At 42.9% G+C, this 14,038-nt stretch overlaps 1 protein-coding gene across 3 annotated transcripts in view; it reads left to right on the forward strand.

The window, feature by feature from the left end:
* shroom1 (shroom family member 1) overlaps nt 1-13,683 on the forward strand; it is a 35,258-nt gene extending 21,575 nt beyond the window's left edge. Inside the window, exons 2-9 of one of the 3 annotated variants that reach the window (XM_008298224.1) lie at nt 1,907-4,844; nt 4,933-5,131; nt 5,445-5,500; nt 5,915-6,556; nt 6,773-7,369; nt 8,032-8,140; nt 8,993-9,265; nt 11,095-13,683. In XM_008298224.1, the coding sequence (XP_008296446.1) occupies nt 2,119-4,844; nt 4,933-5,131; nt 5,445-5,500; nt 5,915-6,556; nt 6,773-7,369; nt 8,032-8,140; nt 8,993-9,265; nt 11,095-11,349 (4,857 nt within the window). In that variant the 5' untranslated portion in view covers nt 1,907-2,118 and the 3' untranslated portion in view covers nt 11,350-13,683. The remainder of the gene's footprint in view (nt 1-1,906; nt 4,845-4,932; nt 5,132-5,444; nt 5,501-5,914; nt 6,557-6,772; nt 7,370-8,031; nt 8,141-8,992; nt 9,266-11,094) is intronic. The other 2 variants (XM_008298235.1, XM_008298230.1) reach the window with 2 other exon arrangements.
* The last annotated feature ends 355 nt before the right edge of the window (nt 13,684-14,038 follow it).

A 14,038-nucleotide genomic window follows, 5' to 3' on the forward strand; every position in this document is an offset into this window, starting at 1 on the left:
TAAAACTTGTTTGACTTAGATGGCAGTGATGCATAACATCTTCCAAAGTGTAGCTGCTAGAATAGGTGATGAGCCAGGTGGGCTCTGAAATGTTTACATGATATTTGTAAATATTTTGTGGGTTAATTTTACAATACTCTGTCTCAGTTGGAAAACATCAACTTGATTTACATAGAAGGGAATATAATGTGTGTTTGTAGAGCTGAGTGAAACCTAACAAATTAGTACATTTTAGCATTTTACTAATAATAAATAAAGCAAGTCTTTAAGTCTGCAACAAATAATAAGGGGGGAAACGTAGACTAGTTTTTATGGATGTCTTGGCTGTACAACAATTCATTATACATCTGTCACATGATTAATCCTTAGATATTTCTTTAGTTCCATATGGAATTCCTGACATTCTTTCATGTGTGTGCTGCAACGTGCACCGCCAGCCTCGACGCCCTTAATTAGAAGTCTTATTCATGCAAAACGGCAGACAGACTCCTTCAACAGGTGATTAACTGTACAGACCTACAAAACCAAGCTGTTGTAAACTGTGTGAACAGTAAAACAACAACAACAAAAAAGACATAAAACCTTATGTACCTTGTTCACAATACGTTATTATCTTTGAATTTACAGTGAGGACGAGGTGAGGATCTTTAAACTTGACAGAAGTTGTTATAATATATAAGGGAATACACTTTGAATTCCGGGCTGCAAGGTGGCTCGGTGGTTAGGACCGTCTCCTCACAGCTAGAAGGTCGGCAGTTCGCATCCCGGTGAGGACACCCGGGATCTTTCTGCGTGGAGTTTGCATGTTCTCCCCGTGCAGCGTGGGTTCTCTCCGGGTTCTCCGGCTTCCTCCCACACAGTCCAAAAACATGTTGAGGTTAATTGGTGATTCTAAATTGTTTGTAGGTGTGAATGTGAGTGTGCTTGGTTGTCTGTCTCTAAATGTAGCAATAGACTTGCGACCTGTCCAGGGTGTCCACTGCCTTCGCCCTAAGTGAGCTGGGATAGGCTCCAGCCCCCCATGACCCTCATGAGAATTAATGTAATCTGATATAGCCTTATTTATCATCATATTATGCTGTATCATACCTATTTGATTTCAAATAGCTTTAAAAATGTAACATTTTGGTCTCTTAAATACAGGATATGATTAAGTATGAGTGAAAGATAAAGGAATCAGTGAAATCACCCTGTTCCTATGGTATGTGCCAAGGAGTGTGTATCATCCTTTTAAAAAATCTTCACAGGTACTCGGCGGGGTAGCCATACACATTTTTTAACCTACCGTCTGTTAAAAAAAAGAGAAATTACCTTTTTTCCACTTAGAGGGTATATAATTTGTCTTTACAACATACAACAGATGGAGCAAAATTTCTCAGCACAAGAATTTGACCTAGAAATGCCAAGAAGGCAAAGATTTTACACTGGTGACTGATTGTTTTTTGGCACTCTCATAGTGTTAGAGCTCAAAGTGCCATGCAAAAAACAATAATCTTTCTTTCCAGACAGTTTTACAAACATGTCACTGATTGAACATTTTCTGCCATGCATACAGTGTAACTGAAGTATGAAGGTGTTTTTCTTTGGTGTGGCAGTGTAGCTATTTGTGTACCATTACTCCAGAGGACATGCCAAGTTGCCAGTCTAGCACAAGTGTTTGTGTTCAATTGTCATGCCATTGCAAACCAGCCAAAACAGGGAAATGTTTGTGAAGACTACACCCGGCTAATAGTTGAAGTATCAGCCTTTCACACTTTCTTTCCTCTTACTGTTTGAACACACATATTTTGTGAAACCATTTCACTCTTGAGTAGTCTTTTTTATCTAAATGTATGACTGGAGCATGACTCCTGAGTTAAGAATAAGCTCATAACCAATCTGTGCTGTTTGTTTTTTTCTCTCCCAGGACCAGACTGTTTCAGGGAGCTTTGGATAAACAAAGACGAGGCAGGAAAATGACCTAATTAGCATTGAGCGTGACAGACAACCTGGTGAAAATGTGTTGGTGGTAATTTCCCCAGTTTCGCCCACAAAGAAGACACATGCATCAGTGCACAAACACGTACACCATATTTACAAACCCTGCCCTTCCCTTCCTGCCAATCGCCCCAGTCCTCCATGGATTCTTACAGCTTCCATTTTGAGAGAATGAGCAACGTGGATCTGCATCCTCTGAGCCTGCCCGTCAGCCGGCTTTCTCCAGCCAAGTCCAACAGCAGCATTGTCGACCAACTTGCCCACCACCAACACGGCAAAGGAGACTCTGCCTACAGCTCCTTCTCCGGTGGGTCCACTGCCCCAGACTACCCCTCTCACTTTCTCACAGACGACCTACAATCCAGCTCCTTCAGCCACTATGCTGATCTAAAGTATGTAAAGTCCATTTACAATCCGACTCAGGTTGTACAATCTGACTCAAAGACCATGGACCAGCTCTATCGCTCTGTTGAGGCTATCTCACAGCAATATCGCAACAATAACAACATCATTGTAAACCACCATAATCACAATGGCGACGAGAGTTTCCATCCCAACAATAAAACACTCACGAAGCATGAGGTGCCTTTGGGGACTCCATCCCAAAGTGCTTACCCTCCTGCCCGTGCTCCTCCAGTCCCAGCACGCCTGGATAGTTTCATAGCCACCAAGAACCTGGAGAACAGCAGGGTTCACCACCACAGCACTGAATTTCAACCCCAGCAGCCTCAGCAGCAGCCCAGACCCCACAATCGACTCCAACCACAGCCCCATGGCCTAAATGCTTCAAAATCTGAGACGGCTAATTCCGATACAGGGAGCTCAAACATCAATTCTGACCCAGTGTACTCAGTTTGGAGAAGCCCTCAACAGCAACAAGCCCAGCAGCCACCAAGCTACCGACCCCATCTCCAGCCTCATGATCAGGCCAGGGTGCCACTGAACCCAGAATACCTTTTCATCACAGATAACAAAGCTGCCCTTGAGCAGCAGAAGTCAACCAACATCCTAAGCCGATCACCACCCCGAGGTACGAGCCACCCAGAACACCTGACACCCAAACAGCCCTCTGGTAGTGGTGGAGGTAATGAAGACCATTTTAACAAACCCATCAGCAGTAGCCATTTTGAAAGTCAACGTAAAAGGGCACACTCAGCTCATGATTGGCTTGGTTCAGAGCCAACCCGAGCTGCCAGCCCCTGGAATGCTGGTCAGAGTTTTGTCAGCAGCAGCATCCAGCATAAGGGTCAGTTCTACTTTGTCACTGGAATGTGTAAGCAGCCTGAATCAGGTATGAGGACACACTCTCTGTCTGTTTGTGGGTCTGAGACTGGAAGTGAGATCTCCACTGTGCTGGAGACACACCAGTTTAGAGAGAAAGAAAGAAGCCACAGCACTATGGATAATTTGTTTAGACCTCTCCAAAGGAGTTCTTGCTCTTCCAGTGGTACGATTTCAGATGAGAGGGAGGTTTTCACCTCTGTGTCCCAGGGAAAGGACCTGATATCCCAGAGCCAGGATCAGGAGAATCACAGACCAGCCTTAATTTTGACTCAGTCCTCTCGAAGCTTCGACACCTTAGAAGAAACTGACATGATGCAGAGTCGAGACATTGGCCGCCACACTGCCAACAACCCTATATTCTACTGTGGACCTGACAGAAACTGCCCACCACCACATTCAACCTCACAAATGAAGGAGGCCAACTCCCTGATCAGCAATGAACAGCCCAACCAACACAAGAGAGAAGAGCAGGCAAAGAGAGGGAAACGGCAGCCTCTAGGGGATGTTGCAAGTGAGAGGATAAACAAAGAAACAACCCCGCTTCTGTATCACCTCACTGGAGCCAGCAGGGCAGTGTTACAGCCTAAGAAGGATCCCGATTTCAGTATAAAAAGTAAAGAAGCAGTCCTAAATAAAACCAGCCAAGGAGATGTGGCAGTAAATGATAATGAGAGACCTCTGCAAGGTGACATTAGCAAAAGCAATAAAGGGGAAGTTACCTCCGTTGCCTGTAACACCCTAGATGACTCATTTAAAAAATACTACAAAGAGAAGCTCAAGGATGCCCAGTCGAAAGTCCTGAGGGAGACGTCTTTTAAACGGAGAGACCTGCAGCTGTCATGGCCACACCGTGTCAGGCAAAAACCTGAGCTCAGGCCTACAGCAATTCACTCTTTCTCCTCATCGCAGGACTCTGAGACTTCAACGGACACACTCACTCCCTCTGTGGCCTCTGAGGAGACAGAGAAGGGAAGCATTAAAGAAGAAGTTGGGGAAAATCAGAAGGAGATGGAAGAAGAGCCTGTAAAGGAAAATGAGAGGCCAACAAATGTGGCCCAGCCCCAGGTGGCACGCATTGGCGGCAGGAAGAGACTGACTCCCGAGCAGAAAAAGATGTGCTACTCCGAACCAGACAAACTCAACCAGCTTGGCGGCACCCCCAGCCACTCCTCTTGCCGCTCCTTCGGCAGCGAAAGCGAAAACCCATTTGCAGTTGAATATGAGATGGAGGAGCATGTGCAACAAGGAGAGCAAGGGCTGGTTGCAGCACGGCGAAAGATGTTTGAAACAAGAGGCCGAGCTTTGTCCACTTCGAGCAGCTCAAAGACAAACCTAAAACAACTGCGACATAAGGCCCTGGTGGATTACATGGAGCGCAAGACGGGCCAGAAAGTAGCAGAGCCCCAGCAAGCAACGTCTCAGTTGCCACTTCCACCCAGACAGAGGCACTCTCTGGGGGAGAAACCATTTGACTGGGGTCCCAGGCCTCTATCAGGGAATCATGAAGGTAAAACTACAAAGAAGAAGCTCCATAGACCCCATTCCGCAGGCCGCATCCTTGATTCCTCCACCAGCTCTATCAGGTACAAAAGAGAGGCAAGAGAGTGAGAGAACTTGGTTCTATTTTGTATCATATCAAGTGTTTTAATTGTTTTAATTTTCACAAAACAGGTATGCACAGTTCTTCTCAGCACAGTCTTGTTCAGGCCAATATGCTGGCCAGCAGAATCAGTCCAGATGGAGGGAGAGCCAAGGGCCATCTCAGGGAAAGTCTGCTTCAGTGGAGAGTCTCTTGGACCAGAGAGAGCCACAGCAAGAGCCACCTAGTTTCTTCAGGAACCGTTCCACATCTACACCACATGTACTTGAGGTAAACTGAGTCAAGTTATTAGCAATACTTGCAGAAAGTCTCAGCTTTAACCCTTTCTCTTATCCTAAGTGCCACAGTTTAGGGTTTCTTTCATTGTAGTGAAGCCAATTTGTTATAGCGCTTGCACTGGTGTTTGTTGGAGACTTAACATTTGTACAGGCAAGCAAACAAAAGCTAAATATTCTTTAACCATAGCTCAGCTTTGACTGCAGTATTTCACATTTGTTCCTTTTGCATACCTGGCTACAAGACAACTGTATGTACAGATTCAAATGTAATTCGTATGCTGCCTTTTTCTCTTTTTTTGTGTCAGCAGGCACATGACTTTGAGGAGGATCCATTACCAGTTAATACTATGGAAACCTCAAGGTATGTACCAGTGCTACAGACAAATTGGGACATTTTTATTGGTTTTAGGTCAGGAGAGTATTAGGTCAGTGATGTGTGCACTGTGGCACAGACTATAAGTCTCGACTTGATTCATTGTGGCACTAGAAAGTCAACACCCACCTGCTCCAGCAAACCGGCATTCCTTTCAAAAGATTTACGCATGGACTGTAAAAAAAAGAATAATAGACTGAGGTATTTTCAAGGAGTTGGCCTATTTCTTGAAACTATGTTGACTTCCAATTCATATTCCCAGTCTTAAAATAACATTTTCCAGAGCCCTTCTCTGAATGATTCATATTAAACCTTCAAGAAATTGCATTTCAGGGCTTTCTGTTTCTAAAATAATCACACTTTACATGAGTTACACATTTCAACACTGAATTTCAATTTCAGCTCCCTGAAGAATGTCGCTGAGCAATCCTTGGTAAAGCCAGCCCCTGAGGGCCAGCAGCGTGTCCGTGTGGTTGCACCAAGAGGAAAGTCCATGGAAGAGCTGGGGGCATCAAAGTTAAAACTGTCAGCCCTAAGTAAAAGTTCTGAGCAGCTGGATCAACTGTGGAGGCATTCGACTGGGCCAGGAGGATCCGACAGAGAACAGAGTGTTGCGTACTTTGCTGAAGTTAGAGAAGCTCAGGGACAGGAAAGGTGGAGGAAGAAACAATATGTGTCCGAGGAAACAGGAAAAGAACCAGAGGTTCTTGGTCAGAAGAACACTCAGGAACAGACACAAAACCAAACCCAGAAAAAACCCCTGTTGAAGCAGAGCTCTGAACCAGGGGAGGATGCAACAGTGGGAATGAGGAACTCGAGTAGATCCACCTCCCCAACCTGCTGCTCCTCCACACGGGCCAGGATTTACTCTGCTCCTCCTGCATCACACAACCCTGTCACAGATGACTCTATTAGACCTCCAAGTGAGGCTTCTTCTAACCCACCTTCCCCCAAAGGTCCAGAGATCAGTGAGAGGGAGATCAAATCCACCTTGCCCACACCCATCCAGACAAAGCTTCCTTGTGAAAACAGGCCTAGCACCAGGTAAGATTAGACTCTGCATGAATGCATTAGTTGTTTCCACTGTGGAACATACTCGCTAATTGAACTGGCCACACCCTTTTTCTATGACATGCACTGAAACATCATTATTTGAATGTATCAGGCACAAAACAATCTTAAATGGGTGTTTTTTGTGTAATTCTGCAAATATGATTTAATCCAGATGTGATTCTCAACTATGATTTCCTTCATTTCCAGTAGAGTCAGGACTTCTCCTTCTGTGACTGGATCAGAGAGAGAACAGTCGGTGGATAAACCAAGCAATGAGGCCCAGCTGCCTGATTTAAACCATGAAGTGTCTCTGAGCTGCGGTGTCACCACAGATCCTTCGCTGTGGATTCTCCCACCAGAAGAAGAGATCAAAGACGAAGGCCAGACTTCTCCACTGATAGACAGTGTTTTTGACGAACCCACCAGCTCAGTCCCTCCAAAGCAGACAAGTGAAACCTCTGTGTCGCCCTGCACCTCCGTCTCTGAGGCAGACATCAGTCAGCAGGTGGAAGAGGAGAAAGACCCAGACATGGAAGATGAGAAGGTGGGAGAAAACCAGGAGATGGAAGAGAGGGGAACACCAGAGGGAGAGACTGAGAGCCAGGAGAAGTCTGTTGAGAGACCTCAGTGGGAGGAGCTTGTTGAAGCAGTGGTCAGAGTGGACCAATCGTTGACCAGAGTGCTGTACCCGCTGGCCAACCGTAAGACAGCACTGATGCTGATGGAGCAGCTGCTGTCAGAGGATACGCTGCTGATGGAGGAGCACTACAAGAAGAAGCAGGAGCAGAAAGGAGCTGCAGAGAGGTGAATGTTAATGTCACAAAACACAGCTTAGGGTTACAATTACAGTTACAATGAGAAAATGTAAATTCTATTGCATTTTATTGCCTCAGTTGGAAAAAAAACAGCAGATTCCTGTCAAGAAGTAAATAGGTGAAAATAGCTGTAAAGAAGTGGACATCCAGGTGACCATTTATCCTTTTGTGCACAGCTCTGTAGACAGAAAGAGTAATAGATCTCACAGACACCTTTTGAGCTATTTTAGAGTGCAACGAGTTTAGACCGCAAACTAGACCAGGCTAATTAGCATTCCGGGTTTAATTTGTTTCCACGAAACTTGACACTGGTTTCTAATGGCTCAAGAACTGAGCTCCACCAGTGCTGTGTTACCTTTTGTTGCATCACATGCACAGACACACCTGGCTATTTGCTTACTGCTGTACATGCACTCAGATTTCTGCAAGTGTAAGCACACTTCAGATATGTTAAGAATGTGCGATTGCAGTTCAGAGTTTTGTAATTTGCACATAACACCGAGGCCTTGTTCAGAGCATACTCCACATAAAGATATTAAATTTGAATCAGGTGAACGACGAACTGGATTTGAGCATGACTGTATTATGATGACAAGAATAATTGGATGGATCAAGAATATTATTTTGACATAAACACGTTTCTCTTTGTAGTGCTGAAACAGTCGAAGGGGCTGAACCATCTCCCTGTCCTCCTGCTTCTGAAAGCCAGAAACCTCAGTGTACAGACGTGCAGAGCAAAGCTGACATCATTGAGAAGAAGGTAATTATCAGTTTACGCAAAATACCAGGTGTTTTTTTTTTTGTCTTAAAATGACTCACAGTACACATGCAATCCTTTATTGTTAAGAATTAAGTAATTAATTATAATTAAGTAATTATAATTAAGAAAGAATGCTGCACAAGATGATGAAGTGTGAACAGAGTGTGTTTAGTGGGAGGATTGAATTTCCCTTCTGGGATAAATAAACTATTTTTCATTTCATTTCATTTAAGAGGGAAGTATCTCACAATTAAAACAGAAATAATTCATTACTAAAATAACAAATACAACTTAATGTGACCAGTATGCAGGCAAAATGATAACTTTCTTCTAAATAGATGCAGTGTATGATCAAAATCATCCCAGCTTTGTTGCATGTACTGGACAGAGCAGCAAAACAATCCACTTTCATTTCACATTTAAAACTGTGGACTCATTCTGTTCCTCTCTTTAAAGCAGAAACTGATGAATTTCATATTGATACCATCTGGATGCTATTTGGCCTTAAGTGGATCGTTTAAAGCAGAGATAGTTGTGTCTCTCTTATCACATGATGTACTGTCTGTCTCTTATCAGTGTCTCCCTCTTGTCTAATGTTGGCTTAGCGAGTAACCTCCCTCTTCTTCCTGACTGCCCTGCACATTCAGTCACTACTTTTACAGTATACTGTCACTCATGATTATGTGTCAAATACATGTTTTAATTTGTTCACCTGTAGTGTAAAATTATCTATAGTTTTTCTCCACATTTTTTTTCACTTTCACTTTCATGTTCTCCCCTTGTGTGTCTATTTTCTGTAACATCATGGCCTAAAATGTCTCATACATTTCTTTTCTCTGCTTTAATTATCAGCGTCTGTTAGTGTCCTATATTGAGGAGCGTCAGCGTTCACTGGAAGAGACGCGTGGTGCTCTCCAGACGGAGGTTGAGGAGAATGCAGGCTGCGGTGAGGCGCTGGAGGTGCTGGTCCGTGAACGCTGTCTGCCCGTGGAGCTGGAGAGGTACAACCTGTTCATAGGGGACCTGGAGAGGGTGGTCAGCCTGCTGCTGTGCCTCTCTGCTCGGCTGGCCAGAGTGCAGAACGCCCTGAGCACCGTGGACCAACACACAGATGCTGAGGAGAAGGTGAGAAACCAAAACCTTTATCTGTTTTTTCCATCCCCATTATTCAGAGATGTGTGGGTTCACATTTTCCTTTTACCTTGGCAGCAAACTTTGTTATTCACTCATTTCTAAATGCCATGTATCGGCTCAGATGAATAATTCACTTCTGTTATGAATTTACGGCTTTCACTTTGTGTCAAAGTTACCTTATTGACTCATGCACTTTCCTGCCGGGATTGCTTGAAATGTTTCTGCAAACAGTAACTAAATTCACATAATCCTTTTCACAGCGTTCATTCTGCCTTTGTTTGTCTTTGGATTTGGATTTTCTTTCACTATCAGTAGCAATTATTTCCATCACATAAATAATTGAAAGCATAGAACCAAAACCTAAGATTATGAATCTCGGTTCAGTGTCACTACATCAGCGCTTTCTTTGATGTCCCACCACAAGAAGTGCTGATCTTGTGAACAAACGTGCGGCCTCCTCTGATATCTGAGTGATATATAAAGTTAAAAGTCCACTGTTAAATAAGACTTGATAAGAATCTTATTAGTGTATTATGACTCCATTTATGCCCCTGCCCTTTCCCCTTAATGCTGTTTACATATACACACTAATGCACGCGAGTGAAAGCATACTGTCAGCGAGTGCTCCTCGGGGAATGTTATGTCATGTAACCTCAAGGATCTCATGATTCACCGCAGCTCATTTTGAGCTTCTGGCTCAAGGCGGCCGTTAGTGTTAGAAGTGCATTGCTGCTCCCATGCCCTCAGCCATACTCTTGCTCTGTTTACTTTAGAACAGCAAACATGCCACTTGGGAAAAGTTGAAGGGCGACTTTAATGGAGTCAAGGTTTTCACTGTGTGGAATGTAAAAAATGTTGCTGGGTTTATCTGTGTTTAATTGCCCATTTTGAGCTTATCTGTGTTTGAGCTGAACAATTTATCAGACATCTGAAGTTTATTTTTGATATATTGTGGTTTGATCGCGTCGCACTTCAAGAGTTTGTGTCCAAAAAGTGTGACTTAGTAAGCAATAACAACTTAATTACCTGCTGCTTCTGAGTTAGTTAGTGCTCGTTTGAAGATATTTACTGTTGTGCATGCAGGTTTTTATCTTATCACGTCTGCATTAACTATGAGTTTATCCTCAAGGATTATCAGGAGCACTGTCACAGGTTTAACTTGAGCTCTGTGCTTTGCTTTGTTGTCCCTCTGAATATCCCATTTAATGATGCCTCCCAGTATTTTCAGCATCATTTTATGTTTGCATGGATGCATTAGATTTCTAGATTTATCCCTGAAAGGCCCTCTTTGTTGGTTTGTCCATCTGTAAAAGCGTGGCTGAGCGTGCTGCATACTGAGGGCTTGTTAGAGGCTCATTTGTTTTCTTGCTGTTATCAGCAACACTGGTATTTACACTGACTCACCGAAACTCCAGCCCAGTTTCGATGACATTTGTATCTACCCTGCCCTCTGTTGACCTAAGGAAACACTGCACCTCCTGTTTTGTAGCTGTTTTAAGCATAATCACACAACTTTCACAGCTGCCTGTCACACAGAACATGGTGTCACCTTTCAATTTGGACAAAAAAATAAGATTTTCTGATAGTAGACCTCTCCTAATTCTATACTAGTTTTTAGCAAGATCACAGCAAAACATTTCTTTATGCATTTGTGCTATAAACTTGAGTCTAATAGTCTGCAAGGCATGGATTCAAAACCAAAACAAAGTAAAAATTTCAATAACAGGTCCAACATATATATGTATTTATCCCCAATAGTGTTATTAAAATCAAAAGGAAATCTAATCTATCTTGCCTTCCCTCTCTGTATCTGCATGCAGCAATCTCTGGACAGTCGCCACCGTCTGCTGTGCAAACAGAGGGAGGACGCCAAAGATCTGAAGGATAACCTGGACCGCAGAGAGAACCTGGTCTCCACCTTCCTGTCACGTCAGCTGTCCGCCGAGCAGCTGCAGGACTACCGGCGCTTTGTGCAGACCAAGGCCTCGCTGCTCATCCGGCAGAAGGACCTGGAGGAGAAACAGAGGCTGGGAGAGGAGCAGCTGGAGGCCCTTTCCAACAGCCTGAATCTGTGAGGAGGGATGAGAAGCAAAAGCTCTGGATTTACTTCACTTTCATAGAAGAAGGATGGCTTCTTCAAAATGACATGTAGCTGTACTTTTCTGGCTCTGTTTGCCTGATTGAGGTCTAGCTGGACTCTCCAACGCTTTGCACCCTGTCAGGAGTTTCTTACGAGTTTGGCAGATCCATAGGAGAACCAATCATGCCATTCTCTTTAATTTAAGCGGTACACGAGGTGAGCTGTAACGAGTGCTGAGACTGAAGCTCCTTGCCTTCTTGTCATCTACCCAGAGTGCTGAGAACGCTCATCGACTCACCGCCCAACACCGCTCTCAGCTTGCACAGTCCGCAGTGTGCAAGAAGACTTGTCCCAATACTGTATATGTTCCTCTTTCCCTTTGAACAGGACTGAACTGTATTTCTGTGTGCCTTGATATTGTTGTCGCTGTGGAACATTTACCACTAGAGCTGCTGTGCAGAAACTTTGCGTCCCATGTTAGCAATTCAAGAACTGCTCTTCACTTTTCATTAAGATGATAGTCCTACAGCCCTGTATCTGCACCTGTGGAAACCTACTATAAGCTTTAAGATTGTATTTGAGCAGTGAGAAGGCTTCAGTGAAAGAGAGTTGCCTGAGAGTGGGGTGGTGTACTGTATCATGTCAGTAAAATGTACAATAGATGTAGTAGATTTCCTCTTTTTTTTTTAAAAAATGTTCTTATTGTTAAATGTGTTTCAAATTAAGGCACTAAAAACCAAAAAAGGTGAATGAAAAAAAGCACTTTGTAAAGATACATAAATGCACATTTCTTCAAATCAGATTCAAAATAATTTCAAGTAAAAGCCTTACTCCATCCACTTACACATTTTCTCCTTTTTCTTCTTGAATTTGTTATGTCATTAATTTAGGAGGATTGTGTACAAGTACTTTTCCAGCTAATTTCATACTGTATTGTTGTGAAGTCTTGATGATTTTATGCTGGAACAGTTCATCATACAGAGGAGCTAAACCTCTTTAAAGCAGATTATAAGTGAGCAACAATTATATCACTGAGTAAAGTGACACGTGATACTTGAATTACTTTTTTTATTAGGTATAAGTCCACAATCTTCACTTCAGGTGTCTTAAACTAATTCTCTGTTCTCTACCTCCACAGTATAGCCCCTTTTAGACATGTGACTCTTTATTTAAATTGACACACTGGTCATAAGTTCAAAAGCTCTTCTTGAAAACACACACTTGAATCAAATTACCTCCCCGACACAATTTTTCAAGGTTCTCACATTTTTAAACAGCATCTGTGTTTCTACAATAACATTTAGTTTTTTATAGCTGTATTAATTTTACTGAATCTTGGACCAGAAACATGGAGAGTAGTCAGAGAATAATGCGAGTTGTCGTTCTGCGTCACAATATGTGCAGTGTGTGTGGACGCAAGCTCATGAATGTCTTAATTTTGTTTGTGTAGAGGTTAGTCGTTGAACAGAAAGACAGAACTCCTCTTGGCGTTTGCTGTGTTAGCTTTCCATTAAACTCCCATGAAGTCATAAAATGATGAAAATGTTGGGTTGTCAGTTGTGTGTATCCTATTTATGTAACAAGGACTACACAGAGGCAGAGCATCAACAGCAGCCTCGAAATGAAAAAAACATTCATTCAGAACGTCAAAAGAAGAGGACAACAAATAATAATAAAAGCAGATTTTCCTCAGATACCAGAAACCCTTCCACCTTGAAGGATGTTTTCATGTTTTTGTGCAAAACAGTTTCTCCAGATCCGCCACCACCCACAAAACATTTCTCTGGAGATTTATGACTCTGTCCGTTTCAGTTTGCTAAACAAATGTATGCTTGTTTTGGCCTTTGTGCTGACGCAGGGCTGAAGGGTTAGAAAGACTCTCATGTTGTTCCCTGCAGCTTGCTGGAATTCCTAAAGTATGCAGAAGACCAACATTTTGGAGAAGCGGGGCAGCACATGGATACACACTAATTTTAGTTCCCTGCTACTGTATGAGTGCCCACAAACAAACATTTGACAACTTCCTGCGTCATTTCTAGTTTCTCTCTTTCAATCATAGCAGTGTTTTGTTGAAGTCACAGGAAAGAGGGGGCTTTGTTTCAAACACTGGAGATGACATTGGTATGAATAGACTTTGTGGTAAAGCCAAGATGGAAAGACATTTCAGTGAGTCCCAGCTGGCAGTGATGAAAGCAGAGACATTTCTAAATCTACTTTTACTGCGATATTTCACACCTGTTTTCTGTTAAGAGTTGCTGTTTTGTGCCTGTTTGGAGTTTTAAATTCCATGATGTTTGTAATATTGTGAATAAATTAAGCCCTCCCTCTCCTTCTGCTGTATCTCATTTCTATTTTTTTTTTTTTTTACCACTTGTGTAAGTCCAAATAACATATGACATAATGTATTTCCAATGCAGAGTCACATGGCAGTGAGAAGTAATCTGTAGAAGCAGAAGTGAATTACATCAAGTTCAAGGAATGACAGACGATATACAGAACGGCAAAATGAGGCTAAATGAGTCATGTTTTGTTTTCCATGGCAAACGTAATATTTAAGTTATGAGAGCAGTTTGGATGGGATATTTTGTCTGCGATCCTGTTAATGACATATTTTGGTTTCCTCAGTAGACTTTCTAGGTTGGGTTGTTCCAATCAGAGCTCGTTTGTGCCCTCTGCAGGAAAAT

This window comes from Stegastes partitus, unplaced genomic scaffold (genome assembly GCF_000690725.1).
Source record: "Stegastes partitus isolate 25-593 unplaced genomic scaffold, Stegastes_partitus-1.0.2 Scaffold28, whole genome shotgun sequence".
NCBI lineage: Eukaryota > Metazoa > Chordata > Actinopteri > Pomacentridae > Stegastes > Stegastes partitus.